The sequence below is a fragment of the Molossus molossus genome, unplaced genomic scaffold (genome assembly GCF_014108415.1).
Source record: "Molossus molossus isolate mMolMol1 unplaced genomic scaffold, mMolMol1.p scaffold_m16_p_19, whole genome shotgun sequence".
NCBI classification, from domain to species: domain Eukaryota; kingdom Metazoa; phylum Chordata; class Mammalia; order Chiroptera; family Molossidae; genus Molossus; species Molossus molossus.
Window position 1 is genome coordinate 801,824 of NW_023425354.1, and position 12,651 is coordinate 814,474.

General features: G+C 63.0%; 2 protein-coding genes across 6 annotated transcripts; one reads left to right on the forward strand and one right to left on the reverse strand.

Annotated features, from left to right (window-relative positions):
* Nucleotides 1–543: 543 nt before the first annotated feature.
* Nucleotides 544–7,777, reverse strand: LRRC45 (leucine rich repeat containing 45). Of its 3 annotated transcripts, XR_004960336.1 has the most exons (18): nt 7,552–7,777; nt 7,157–7,218; nt 6,732–6,802; nt 6,285–6,463; nt 5,959–6,087; nt 4,689–4,801; nt 4,372–4,430; nt 4,046–4,123; nt 3,689–3,824; nt 3,523–3,600; nt 3,326–3,437; nt 3,150–3,220; nt 2,727–2,819; nt 2,438–2,530; nt 1,728–1,901; nt 1,507–1,654; nt 624–1,262; nt 544–580 (listed from the first exon to the last, which is right to left on the reverse strand). XR_004960336.1 is itself a non-coding variant. In XM_036268667.1 (17 exons), the coding sequence occupies exons 1-17, from the start codon at nt 7,769–7,771 to the stop codon at nt 1,066–1,068; spliced, it is 1,992 nt and encodes a 663-aa protein (XP_036124560.1). In that variant the 5' UTR covers nt 7,772–7,777; the 3' UTR covers nt 566–1,065. The 3 variants fall into 3 exon arrangements, 2 of the variants coding, with proteins under 2 accessions (XP_036124560.1, XP_036124559.1); XM_036268667.1 differs by having other exon boundaries at nt 566–1,262; nt 2,748–2,819; XM_036268666.1 differs by having other exon boundaries at nt 566–1,262.
* A 645-nt stretch (nt 7,778–8,422) lies between these two features.
* On the forward strand, nt 8,423–12,166 carry CENPX (centromere protein X). 3 transcript variants are annotated; one of them, XM_036269232.1, is made up of 5 exons: nt 8,423–8,473; nt 11,084–11,135; nt 11,302–11,355; nt 11,586–11,674; nt 11,991–12,166. In XM_036269232.1, the coding sequence occupies exons 1-5, from the start codon at nt 8,444–8,446 to the stop codon at nt 12,081–12,083; spliced, it is 318 nt and encodes a 105-aa protein (XP_036125125.1). In that variant the 5' UTR covers nt 8,423–8,443; the 3' UTR covers nt 12,084–12,166. The 3 variants fall into 3 exon arrangements, with proteins under 3 accessions (XP_036125125.1, XP_036125127.1, XP_036125126.1); XM_036269234.1 differs by having other exon boundaries at nt 11,776–12,108; XM_036269233.1 differs by lacking the exon at nt 11,302–11,355.
* The last annotated feature ends 485 nt before the right edge of the window (nt 12,167–12,651 follow it).

Sequence of the window (12,651 nt, forward strand, 5' to 3'; positions counted from 1 at the left end):
CTGCCGAGCGCCGCCGAGCGCCTGGCGCGGAGACAGCCGAGCGCGGCCGGCGCGGGGCGCGGGCTTTCCGGAGAAACCGAGTGGGGCAGGACCCGGTGCCCACCTCCCCAGCCCGTCCCTGAGCTCCTGGCCTCCCCACCCCGCAATTTTTAGGTGCAGGGCCCAGTGCTCGGGGGCTCCCCGAGGCCCAGTTGACCCTGGCCAAGGGGCAGCGCAAGCAGGCGATTCCCACCCACCTGCACATGCGTGGGGTGGTCTGTGTGCACGTGGTTGCTTCTAGAAAGACCATTCCCAGGGCCCACCCACCCTCCAGCCAGGAGACAGCTGGTGAACCCGGGTGTTTGCTTTCACCAGTCCTCCCAAGGTGGGCAGCCCCAGCCTCTCTGCTGCAGCAGCTTGACTCTCCCTACCTGGCAGCACCCTGGAGGGTCTTTCCTGCAGGGAGAGGCAGGTCTGAGACCCCGCCGCAGCGAGGAGCGAGGAGCACAGGCTGATGTGGAAGAAAGGCCCAGAGTCGAAAATTTATCACAAAGTGTGAAAGTTCTTTATTTCAAAACACCCCTGAGTGAGCAGTCAACACCTGCTGCATCCATGGTTACATTGTAAAAGGTGGTTGTGAACACCTGCTGCATCCATGGTTACATTGTAAAAGGTGGTTGTGAACACCTGCTGCATCCATGGTTACATTGTAAAAGGTGGTTGTGAACACCTGCTGCATCCATGGTTACATTGTAAAAGGTGACTGTGAATACTGGGAGGGCTGGAAGAGGTCAGGCTCTGCTCCCCGAAATTTCCTTCCGTCACCGGTACATTTTCTCAGGGGCATCAGTGTCTGGGGTGGGACAAAGGAGTGGGGAAAGGGCACTGGCCACTCCAGCCCTCTTCGCCAATCAGACACTGCACCCGGGTGGAGGGGTGGTGAGCTGCAGTGGCCACTGGCCAACCCACCTTGGCACTGCTTTTTCAAGTCACCAGCCCTACACCTTGCCCAAGCACACCCAGACCCCAGCAGCCTGTCCCTTGAGAGCCACCTTCCTGCCACTCCTGGAGTCTCTCTACTTCCCCTCACTTTTGGGGGCTCAGGGCCCTCAGGGGGGACCCCTGCACGTAAGCCAGGACAGCATTTTGCAGAAAGCTGGCCCTCTGGGCCTCCTCATCCCGGATCCGAGCTATCTCTGCCTCCTTGAGCCGCAGCTTCTCCCGGAGAGAGGCAGTCTCACTCTCCCTGTCCAGCAGCGCCTCCCGGTGGTCACTCGCCATCACTGCAGGGGAGGAAGATCAGTGAGAAAGGACTGCTGGGCGTCGCCTGGGCTTTGGCCACTCCAGAGAATTAGAGAGAGGCCAGGTGGGGTTTGCTCCGGGTCCCCTGGATGCACACACACCAGCCTCCCATCAGCACCTCTCAGAGCCGAGGCCTAGGCCAAGCTCAGCTCTCCAGCCCAGCCGCCCACCTGTGACCCAGGGAGAAAGGTCCCGCAGGGCGGTGGGGGGCTGGGTGGAGCTCACCTTTCAGCTGGCGCTCTAGGGCTGCCACCTTCTCCTTTAATGCTTCCTGGGCCGTCAGCTCTGCCTGCAGGCGGCCATTCTGCTCCTGGAGCTCAACCCGCACCCTGGACACCTCAGCCACCTTTTCTTGGTCCTTGTTACTCAACTCCTACCAGACAGGGTGTGTGAGATGGCGACTGAGGGCCAGAGGCACCCCTGGGGGCCCTTTGAGTCCCAGCTACCTGCTGCAGCTCCTCCAGGCGCCGCCTCAGGCCCTCCACCTGCAGCCCCAGCTGGCTGGCCCGTGCCTGGGCCTCGGCCACCACCTGCTTCTGCTGCAGGCAGGTGCTCTGCGCCTCATCCCGCGCCTGTGCCAGCAGCCGCAGCTTCTCCTCCAGGTGAGCCAGGCGCTGTTGCTGTGGGTGCCCAGGGGCTGGTAAGCATCAGGGTGTGAGGCCTGCCTGCTGCTTCAGGGGTGTGGCCCTGAGCTCAGGTGTGTGCAGTGACTGTCAGCAGGTGAGGAGTGACGCTCTGCTTTGACCAGGGGAGCTTTTATTTGCAATGTGGAAAGTGCCTTCACTCGTTACATTTATTCTGAACAAGCTCATCTTGAATGCACCCCGGGTAGGGCACCGCTTCCTGGCTGCCCACCCTCATCTCCCAGGCCGACTCCATCTTGCCCTCTGGAGCACGGATGGCCAAACCCCTTCCCAACCTCAGGGCTGGATGACAGTGGCTCTGTGGAGGACTGGACGTGGTGCCAATGGCACAAGGGTCCTGCTCTGAGTCTTCCCCACTGCCTACACCCCTGGAGCTCCTGTCCCCCACCCCCACCCACCTCCCTCTGCAGAGCATGGAGACAGGCCTGGAGTCGCCCACCTCAGGCCCTGCTCCCTGCTGGGTGCTGTGAGCAATGGGCTGGGCCCTTTCTTGGCCATGGCCGTGGACTCACCTCCTCCAGGCGGACTTGGTTCTTGGCCTTGATGAGCTCCTCCTCGGCCTGGCTGCGCTCGCTGAGTGCTGCTGCCTTCGCTCGGCTCAGCTCCTGCACCACACCACTGGGCCTTGCCTCTGGCCCTCCACCAGCCTCCCGAGGGCCTGCTCACTGGGCACGGCTTTCACGGCCCAGAGAGCCCCATGCTGCCTCTCTAAGTCCCTCTGGTCTCATGGGTGGGTCCCCAAGGGGGCCTGACAAGGCTGAGACCACAGATGGGGTATCTAGCCAGCCCGCATGTGCTCACCTCCTCCAGGGACAGCCTCACCGCTTCCAGCCGCTGGACCCTCTCCTGCATGGCCCTCTCGCTCTCCTCCAGGTGGCGAGTCATGTGTTCCACCTGCCCACGTGCCGGGCGGAACAGGGATGTCAGGCTGGCTCTCACCTTCCCCGCATGGGATCCCGACCCTGGCAGGCAGCTACATTTGGGTACCCAGTTCCTTCCAAGGGGCTTCCCTGAGTGGCTTCTCAGGAAGTGAAGATGGAGGGCATGTCCCAGCACCAGCCCTGGGTGGCATGGAACATGAAACAGCCTGCGCTGTGGCCCGATGCAGGGCCACCGCCCAGCATCTCAGGCGGGGGAGGGGACACCATGCCACACTGAGGTGTGTGCGGGCCCAGGCGGACAGTGGGGAGAGCACAAGGCCAGATGATGTCATGAAAGAGGCACCTCCTTGACACGCAGATGCTCCAAGTCCTCCAGGCTCTGCCGAGACCGTCTCTTCTCCAGTTCCAGGTGCTCTGGAAGCACAGGGCTCATGGAGTAGCTCCTCCGGAGTCCCCTGTCCCAGGACTCACACCCACCCATCCTTGGGCCGCCGTCTCCAGGCCCTTGCACGCGCCCACCCTCCGCCTGGACAGCCCGCATCTTCAGCTCGGCCGACGTGTTGATCAGCTCCTGCCTGGTCAGGAACAGCTGGTCCTGCTGTGACTTCGCCTTCCGCTCCAGCTCATCCACCTGGAGAGCCAATACCATGGAAGGGCAGTGCGGGCCCAGCCTGCACCTGCCCTGGGCTCCGGGGGCCTGGCCCGCACCCCCGTACCTGGTTTTGCAGAAGCAGATTCTTTTCGTTGGCAGCAGACAAGTCTCTGAGCAGTTTAGACTCCCGCTCTGCAGCTTCCTAGAGATGACACAGGGAAGGGCACCACCAGTCTGGCCGCCGGCCCCCGCAGGCTGCCTGCTCTCTGAGCCCACCCCTGCCCCCTCACCTGCTGCGCCAGCCGGTGCTCCTTGGCCTGCCTCTGCGCCAGGCTCCGCTGCTCCTGCTCCGCGGTGGCCAGGAGCTCCCCCAGGTCGTGGGTCTTCTGCTCTGACAGAGCCAGGGCAGCCTCGGTCATCTGCAGCCTGCAAGGAGAAGAAGGCCGGGCCCACCCCAGCCCCACCTCAGCCATGCAAAGGCCTCCTGCTCTCATCCTTGCCAGACTGCCATTCCCCTCCTGCAAGAAACCTTCCGGGGTCATCACCGAGCCGTTTCCCACCTTCGCTTTATACACAAGGAACGCAGGTCCTTGTCTGTGACCCCTCCTTTGTCCTGTGGGCATGTCTCCTGCCCACCATGCACTCACTTGGCTCTGAGGGCATTGATGATGGAGTGCCTCTCATCCAGGGCTTCCTGAAGCTGACCCATACGTGCTGCCGATGCCCTGCGGGCAGAGAGGAGGGTGCGAGGAACGCAGAGCCCTTGCGGCCCCGGGTCCTGGAGCAGCGGCCTTTCTTCTGTTCCCACCTCTGCAGGCCCCGGGCTGAGGAGCACCACTCGGTGCTGCCTGCAACCTCGAGCCAACTTCCCTGGCACGCATGTGCCACGACCCCAATCATGGACAGGTCACCCCGAGCCCGGAGCTACGCCCCGAACGGGCATCCCAGCTCTGTATCTCGCAGTCCCGCTCACCTGCTGCTCCTGGCCATCTCCTCTCGCTGCTTATCGATGGTCTCCATCAAGTCCAGAAACTGGGAACAGAGATGGCCAGAGCCCCGTCAGGGCCCGGGCCCGGCAGGAGGGAGACTACAGGGCAGTACACAGAGGAAGCATGGCTCTGCACAGGGGGTCAGACCATGAAACCAGCTCCAGGGCCTGGCGTCAGCTGCTTGGAGAGGGTCCAGGGCCCAGAGAAAGGGAAGAAGGCTGGGGCACGGGCAAGGAGGGCCCTTCGTCCACGTAGCCAGGAGCTGGGGTGAGGCTGCTGCCAGAGGTGGCCCTGTGCTCACCTGCTTGGACTTCTCTTCCCGCAGGTGCCGCACCTCCTTGCTGAGCACGCGAGCCCGGGCCTGGTTCTCCCGGAGGGTGGCCTCCCGGTCCTGGTTGTGGTCCATGGCTTGCTCTGTCGGAAGGAGCTGAGTTACCTACCAGGAGCTGCTCAGTCTTGGGAGTGGCCAAAGAGCAGCCAGGCATATGCCCGGAGGTCAGAAGCCTGAGGATCAGGACGATGCGAGGCGATGTCTCACCCACAGTCACGCAGACCCCAAGGGCACTGAAGGGCTTGAGCATGGGTGTGGGGGGCAAGTGGGACCAGGAGCCCAGGAGGCATCAGGTGTGTGGTGGGGGACACATGGGGAGGAGCATATGGCCTCCATCCCAAAGGTCAAAGGCCACTGTACTATTATTATTTTTTAAATCCTTATCCAAGGACATCTTTGCATTTATCTTCAAATAGAGCGGGGGGAAGAGAGGGAGAAAAAGAGAGAGAAACACTGACGTGACAGAGACACATCGACCGGTTGCCACCCACACGACCCCAACTAGGGCCAGGGACAAACTGCAACCGAGGTACGCGTGCCCTTAGCGGGAACCGAACCCGTGACTCTCTGGTCCGCAGGCCAACGCTCTGACCGCTGAGCCAAACCGGCTAGGGCACTGTATGATTTTTAAGAGGTGACTGCTGTGTTTGGCTCCTGTGAAAAACCCAGGCAGCATTTGGAGAGGGATCAGCCAGAAGTGGCCGTGGTGTCAGAGATGATTACAACAGCTGGTGTGACCCAGCAGCAGGCCAAGAATGAAGAAGCTGGAGAAGACATGGGTCAGGCAGACCCAGCAGGAGGTGGTGAGCTGTGCGGGATTCTAGCCCAAGCTTGGGCCCTCTGGTGGCTGGCAGGACAACGAGCTACAGGGAGTGACAGAATACTCTGCTGGGCCTGGGGCCGAGGTGCCATCATCACCGACGGGAGGGGAGGGGGCGTGTAGAGTGTGGTGTGGACCTGGTGGCCATGCTCCTATGTGGCTCATGTCTGATAACAGGGCAGATGCCACTCAAGGCTATCAGGGCAAGGCCCCAAGCCACACTGCCCCGACTTCATCATCGGTGAAATGGCTGTCCGACCTTGGGGATCTAAGAACCGAACGAGCATCTTCCAGGAGTGACTCTCACTCTCTGTCTTTAATTTAGGCTGCCATTGGGATACCTTCTTCCCTTGGAGGCGGGACCTCTGCCACTCGATGCCCTGTCAGCTTCATGCCCTGTGTGAAACAGTGTGCCCGTACCCACGGCTCTGAGGATGTCACTGGGGACATTGTTCCCAGCCAGCTCCAACCTCCACAGGGTTCTGTTGCTGGGGAGACAGTTCACCAGGGCCCGGCCGCCCAGGAGGCCGATGTTATTCCAGCGCAGGTCTGGAAGGAAACCTCTTGTCACCTGGGGAGCTGGCCACGCCAGGATGCTTCCTTTGGGGGACCACCAACAGAGCAGGGACCCAGAGAGGCTCACCCATCCTCCTGACCCCAGCCCCTGGCTTCTGGGACAGGACAAAGAGAGGCGGCAGGGTTGAGGGAGCAAGCCGCCTGGCCAAGGTGGCTGTCCTGGGCCTCACCCAGCTGCTGGAGGCTGGCGTTGCTCTTCAGGGCCAGGGCCAGCTCCTCCGCGCCCCGGTGGCTGATCTGGTTGTTGCGCAGGTCCAGCTGCCGCAGGGCGACGTTGCCTGCCAGGGCCCGGCAGAAGGTGGTGAAGGCATCTTCCCACGCGCCCAGGTTGTTCCACTCCAGGGTGAGGCTGAGGGAAGGGTGCACATGCAAGGCTTAAGGAGCACCTGCTCGCAAGGGGTCGGGGGCTTGAGGAGGGCCCAGGTCTCTGGCAGGAAGTGTGGAGCCACACGAGTAACTTGTACCCACCTAACCCCGAAGACGGACAGGAAACATAGACAACTGGCTGGAAGGCTTGAATGCTCAGGTGGCAAAACCCAGTCCTCTGGGGCCAGTCCTGATCCGTGCAGAGAAAGAGAGGGCTGGGGGAAGGACAGAGGTCCAGGACGCCACCTTACCTCTGAATGGACTTATTCTGTCGGAGGAGTTTCCCCAGAGCCTTGGCGCCTGTGGCCTGAAGGTTGTTGCCCTAGGATGGGAAGAGGCAGACCCATGGTCCCCGGCTCCTGCACACCCTACAGGTCCCTGGTCAGTCAGTGGATGAGGCCAGGCTCTGGGCAGATAGGTGAGGCTTGGTCCTGACCGAAGTGGGCCTCCTGGTGCTGGCTGGTTCAGTTTGCTTATGGGAACACTCTGAAACTCACATTCCCGCTCTCACAACACACACACACACACACACACACACACAGACACACTCAGTGCTCAAGATCATCAGAAAACAGCACAAAGTCCTGTGTGCCAACAGAACTTACGAGACACACGCTCAGACCCCAGGTCACTGGGACACCCACATCCTCCCCATTCTCATGGCAGGTCCCCTCACCTTCAGATCCAGAAACCGCAGGACAGTGTTGGCACATAGACCATGGAGCAGTAGTGTGGCCCCTATAAGGGGGTAGGGCAGTCACATTCTGCCTCTGCAGCCCTGGGCTCTCTCGAGAGGCCCCATCTTGGGACACCTCCCCAGACACAGGGGAGGGATTTCAATCCCAGTGGCCCCCTAATCAGTCAGGGTTCATGCCACAAACGGGTAGCCCCCTCACTGTGCCAAGTTTGAAACATCTACAACCTCTGCCCAGCGCGGAGCCAGGCCACCAACGCTCCCGCTCACCAGCAGCAAGCATCCTTGCACCCTCCTGAGGCTTCTCCTTTACAGAGACAATGCTCTGCTCTCAGGCTTCAAGGGACCCTGCTACTTGCTTTAACTACGGAGCCCACCTTCCTCGCTCAGCATGCAGTCGCTCAGGACCAGGTCCGTCAGGTGCACCTCCTTCTGCAGCAGCTTGCCCAGGGCCCTGCAGGTGTCTGGGGTCAGGCTCTGCGTGGCCAGGTCCAGCCGACCCCGCGGCAGCTCGTGCAGTTGCTGCAGCACGGCCTCCTGGGGCTCGGCCCCACTCTCCCTGCACAGCCGGCTGTAGGAGCTCCGCAGCTCCTCCATGCCCCTGCGCTGCCGGCGGGGCTGCCTCCGTGCGCCCCCGGAGCCAGGCCGCACCGTGCGCCAGCGGGGCCGGGGGCTGCCCGGCCCCTCTCCCTGGGAGCCCACCGAGCGCCCCCGCGTGGGCACAGCGATCCCAGGTCCGACCTCCGGAGCCGAGGGACCGGGAACAAACAGAGTGGGTTCTACAGGTGGGAGGTCCCAGGAGGTGGGTCGTGGCCAAGGGAACCCCCGAGCATGCGGCTGGCGCGGGGACGAGGACCCTCGCGTCCGGGCCCTCTCGCGGCGGGGCCAGTCCGGGCGTCACGCGTACGCCGGGGCCCAGCCCTCGCGCCGCGGACCCTTGCTGCCCGCCGCGGTGCCTCAGTATCCAGGAAGAGCAGGGTAAGCCGGGAACAGCTAACGGAACTACAACTCCCAAGAGGCTTCGCGGAGGAAAAGCGCTAGTCATTGGCCAATGAGAGTGAAGGGGCGGGCGCGCGCCGCGGGACGCCAGCCCGAGGAGCCGAGGCAACGCGCTCCGAGCCAATGAAAGGGGGAGGAGGCGGGACTGCGGAGGGCGCGCTCTGGTATAATTGGCTGGAGGGGCGCGTGCGGGGGCGGGGCCCAGCAGGGCGCGCTCAGGGCTCATTGGCGGGTCTTTGAGGAGCGCGTGCGGCGGCGGCGGCGGTGGTCATGGAGGGAGTCGGCCCCTGTTTCCCCAAGGTGAGAAAGTGGGCAGTGGGGGTTGGAGGTCAGCAGGCACCGAGGGGATGGGACGGTGGGGACCCTACGGCCGGGCCCTGAGCCGGCCCCCGCGCTGCGCGTGCGTGCCTTTTAGCGCATTCCCAGAATCCGGCTGAAACCCCGGCCCGCGCGCCCCGCCGCGCCCCGCCGCGCCCCGCCGCGCCCCGCCCCGCCCCTGGGCCGACGGAGCGGCTTCGGGTGAGCACGGCGGGCCCAGCCCCGGCCCGGCAGGCCAGGGACCAGCAGCCGCCGAGGAGAGGTGGGCGCCGCGCCGACGTCAGTGCGGGAACGCGATGCCGGGGATCCGGCGGGACCTGCGCAAACAGCTCAGCGCAGGCACAGGTCCGCTCGCCGCCAGTGTCCCGTCGCTGCACAGCCTGACGCTCCCCTCGCCTGTCCCTGCCCCGCAAGCCCAGCCGAGGCCCAGCCGCAAGGCATTTCGGGGTAGCGCCGTTGTCTGGGGTCAGCCTGGTGTCTGGGACTCCGCAGGTGCCTCGCCGATAGCACCTGGCACGTCAGGCACCGCTGTGTGCCTTCGACACCGATAACCCACGTGGGGCTCCGCCGCCCTGCGATGTGGGTGCCGGCGCTCTCCCCACTTAGCCGCAGACACAGACAGCGCTGGGGTCTCCGTTTGCTCTGCACCTGGCACGTGCGGCTGGCCCTGGGACTCATTTCTGAGTCTGGCTTTGTCGCTCTGACCTAAGGCGAGGAGGCACTGAGCCCTTGAATCAGGAAGGTGTGCCGGGAGGGCCCGTGGGGGGCCTTTGTGACCCGGGGAGAGAGGGAAAGAGGGTCTCAGCTCGTTATGAGCTCTTCTTTGTCCCCCCACTCCCCAGCGCCCAGTGGGGGTGTCAGCCTTGTAGAGGCATGGGGGACTTCCCTCTGATTCACCTTCTGCCTCAGCCCCCTCTTCTCCTTTGTCACCCAAGATCATGACTCTGCCCTGGGCCAGAGGGGTTAATAACCTAAAAGGGAAAATCAGCGAGGCAGGGGTGACCCAGCAGGGTGATTGTGAGGACCTGCCCATTGTAACAACTGGAGAGGGGAGCACAGGGCTGTCCTCCATCCTGCCGGCCTGGACAGCTCTGGAGTTGTCCAGCCAAGGGCTCTGGCCAGAGCTGGGATTGTGGTCACTGACCTTGAACAGGGCTGTCTTCGGTGAAGGCTGTGGTGCCTACTCGAAGTGAGGCAAAGGCTGAAATCATGCCAGGTCCTATCCCATCTTCCAGTTCATGTCACTTGTTTGTGTAGGGAGCTGCCACTTCCTGCTGGTGATGACCCCTTTAGTTGTTGGGAAAACTCCATGCAGCAGCTCCCTCGATGCAGCAGCTGGGCTGATTTAGTTCTTCCTGGGGGTCCCGGAGCAGGTGGGGCAGTAGAGCCTCCTGGGCCTTTCCTGGTACGCAGCAAGAATGACCAGCAGGTGGCACCAAGCTCACACGGTCACTGTTGGGAGGGTGAGGCCACTGTAGCTTCACCTAGTGACCAGTGGCAAGTTCTTATCCTTCTGAGCTTGGGCCCCATCCATGTCCATTCCACTCTGCTCCTGGGCTCTGCTGAGCTGCACTGGGTGAAGCAGCGCAATCTCCTGTGGCTAAGGCTGGAGGCTGGGCAGTCTCCAGCTCATCTTCCCTGCAGGACACTCTGATTTTTGTTTCTGAGCTCCTGGGCGCCTGTCAGTGCTGTCCTCTGGCCTCCCTGGGCACTCTGCTGGCCTCTGGTTTGCAGCCTCTTCTGGCTGGCCCTTGCTCTGGCAGCCTTGCATGGTCCACCCACGTGCTGCCACATCCTGCGTCCTGGCTGCCAGTTGCCTCTGGAAGGCCTTTCAGCTCCAGCCCCACCTGGCTGCTCTGCTCTGGTGTCTGATGTATGTCCCAAGCTCCGCTCCTGAGTTCCTGGTCCCCAGAACCCATCTCCATCCATAGCCCTCATCTCAGCAAAGTGGCCCCATCCTTTGGGGGCTCAAGCCCCTGCCTTGGCTCTTGGCCTGGACCTGCCCATGTCCTATTCATGTCTGTCAGGAAGTCCCACAAGTACACCCGTGCTCTGATTCTTGCTCCTGACCACCCCTGACCGAGCCCTCTGCAGCATCCTGTTATAGGAAGATTCCTTTTGGCACCTCGAGTCATAGGCTGCAGGGAGGGACTGCGGGTGGAGCTGACCCAGCACCAGAGCAGGATCTGCCACGAGCTCCGTGGGGATGGCAGCGGCGGTGTGGACAGATCTGTGAAGGGGTCCATGGGGAGCGGCCACCTCCAGCCACACAAGGAGGGCAGTGCCTTGGTCCAGGGGTGGGTGGAGCATGAGGCTGCCCTGGGTTCCAGGAAAACTGGAGTCCCAGAGGGGCGGGCTGGCACCTGGGCTGCTCCCCGCTGCCTACCACCTGTGCCTAACTTCCGATCTTGGAGGTGCCCCAGGGACGTTTCTCCCACCACCCAGTCCCTCACTGGAGAGGCCCCAGGGAACAGTGGGCATTTAGGCCACAAATCAACCCCTTCCCGGGCAGATTCCTAAGGGGTCTGTGGCAGTCAGGTGGGGGCAGAGGCAGGGACAGGGCCATGACTCACTGTCCTGTTGCTCCCCCAGGAACTGGTGAGCAAACTGCTGCGCCTGCATTTCAGGGACGACAAGACCAAAGGTGTGGGACCAGCCTGGGCTGGGGTGGGGTGGGGTGGGCGGGCTGCCAGCCCTGCAGGGGCTGAGAATGCACCTGGAAGTGGGGGTGGGGGTGGGGGCAGCAGCCCGCGGGGTAGTGGGGCAGCGGGGCGGGCGCATCCCTCTGACCCGCTCCCTCCGCCTTGCAGTCAGCGGGGACGCACTGCTGCTCGTGGCGGAGCTGCTGAGGGTCTTCGTCGTGGGTGAGCCGAGGGTCCTGGGCTCGCGTCTCCTGCATTTCACTTCCCAGTAGGGACACCAGGATGGAGGTTTCCCCATTTTCTCACAGGCCCTTTAGGCTGTCCCCCTAGGAAACTGCCTGTTTCGGGGGCCACACCTTGACCTTCTGAGCTGTGGTACCGCAGTGGGGCAGAGGCTCGGGAGCTGGGGTTCAAGGCTCCAGCCCTAACCCTCTTACTCCCCGTCTTGGCAGAAGCAGCCATCCGCAGTGTCAGGCAGGCCCAGGCGGAGGACCTGGCCTGTGTGGATGTGGACCAACTGGAGAAGGTGCTGCCGCAGCTGGTAGGTGGCCCTGGTGGGCATCCGTCCCGCCCTCCGGGAGCAGGGCCAGGCTGCGGTGTGGGGTGGGCTGGCGCTCGAGGCTCCGTCTCCTCTCCCCACAGCTTCTGGACTTCTAGGGGTTTCCCCCCTCACTGAGGCCACCTGCCCGACTCACAACCCAGCCCCGTGTCCACGTGTCTTCCGTGGTCTCCGGCTTCAGACAGGGAAGGGGCTGCTGATCCCCAGACGCCCCTCCACCCCGAACCTGGGCCAGGTCCCTGCAAACGCACTGTTGTCCCCCCTGCCCTCCTCTGCCCTGCTGATGGCTTGGACAAAGCTGCTGAACCGCTGTGTGGGGAGCCAGGCCCGTGGCAGGCAGAAGCGGGGACCAGTCCTGCCACTGACATCAAAGCTGTGGGTAACCTCCTAACATTCACTGCTCCCTCAGAGATGCTTCCCTGAGCTATAAATTTGTTCTCACAGAGCAACATCAATAAATCAAAGCCACTTCTCCCAGGCGAAGCCTCTGTGTTGCCATTAATCACCCAAAGTCAAGTTGCTTCAAAGCCGGCTCTCCCCATTCGTCTTGGTAGGACAAATGCAAAGCTGAGAAAGGACCGAACGGACCGCATGTGTGCGTGCCGTGCCTGGGCCCGCCAGGGCTGAGGTCGGAGCCCTTGCACATGGCCACGTGCTTGCCTGGAATGTCGGTGTGGGCAGGGCCTTGGGGGGGGGGGGGTCCGACTGGGGACTGGACAGACATGGAGACCATGACCTTGGCCCACAGCAGTGCCAGGGACTGGCAGGTTAATCCCAGGCCACACCTACGTGGGAGACTGCTGTGTGGGACCAGCTAGAAGCTGGATCTGGGAGGTCTGGCTGCCCTCTGATGCTTAGGGGCCTCCAGGGCTGTTCTGTTGGGGCCTGGCCACCCCCAGCCTCACCCTCCCGGCCCTGCGGCACCCACCTCTCTTTAATCCCGGAAGCTGTTTCAGCAG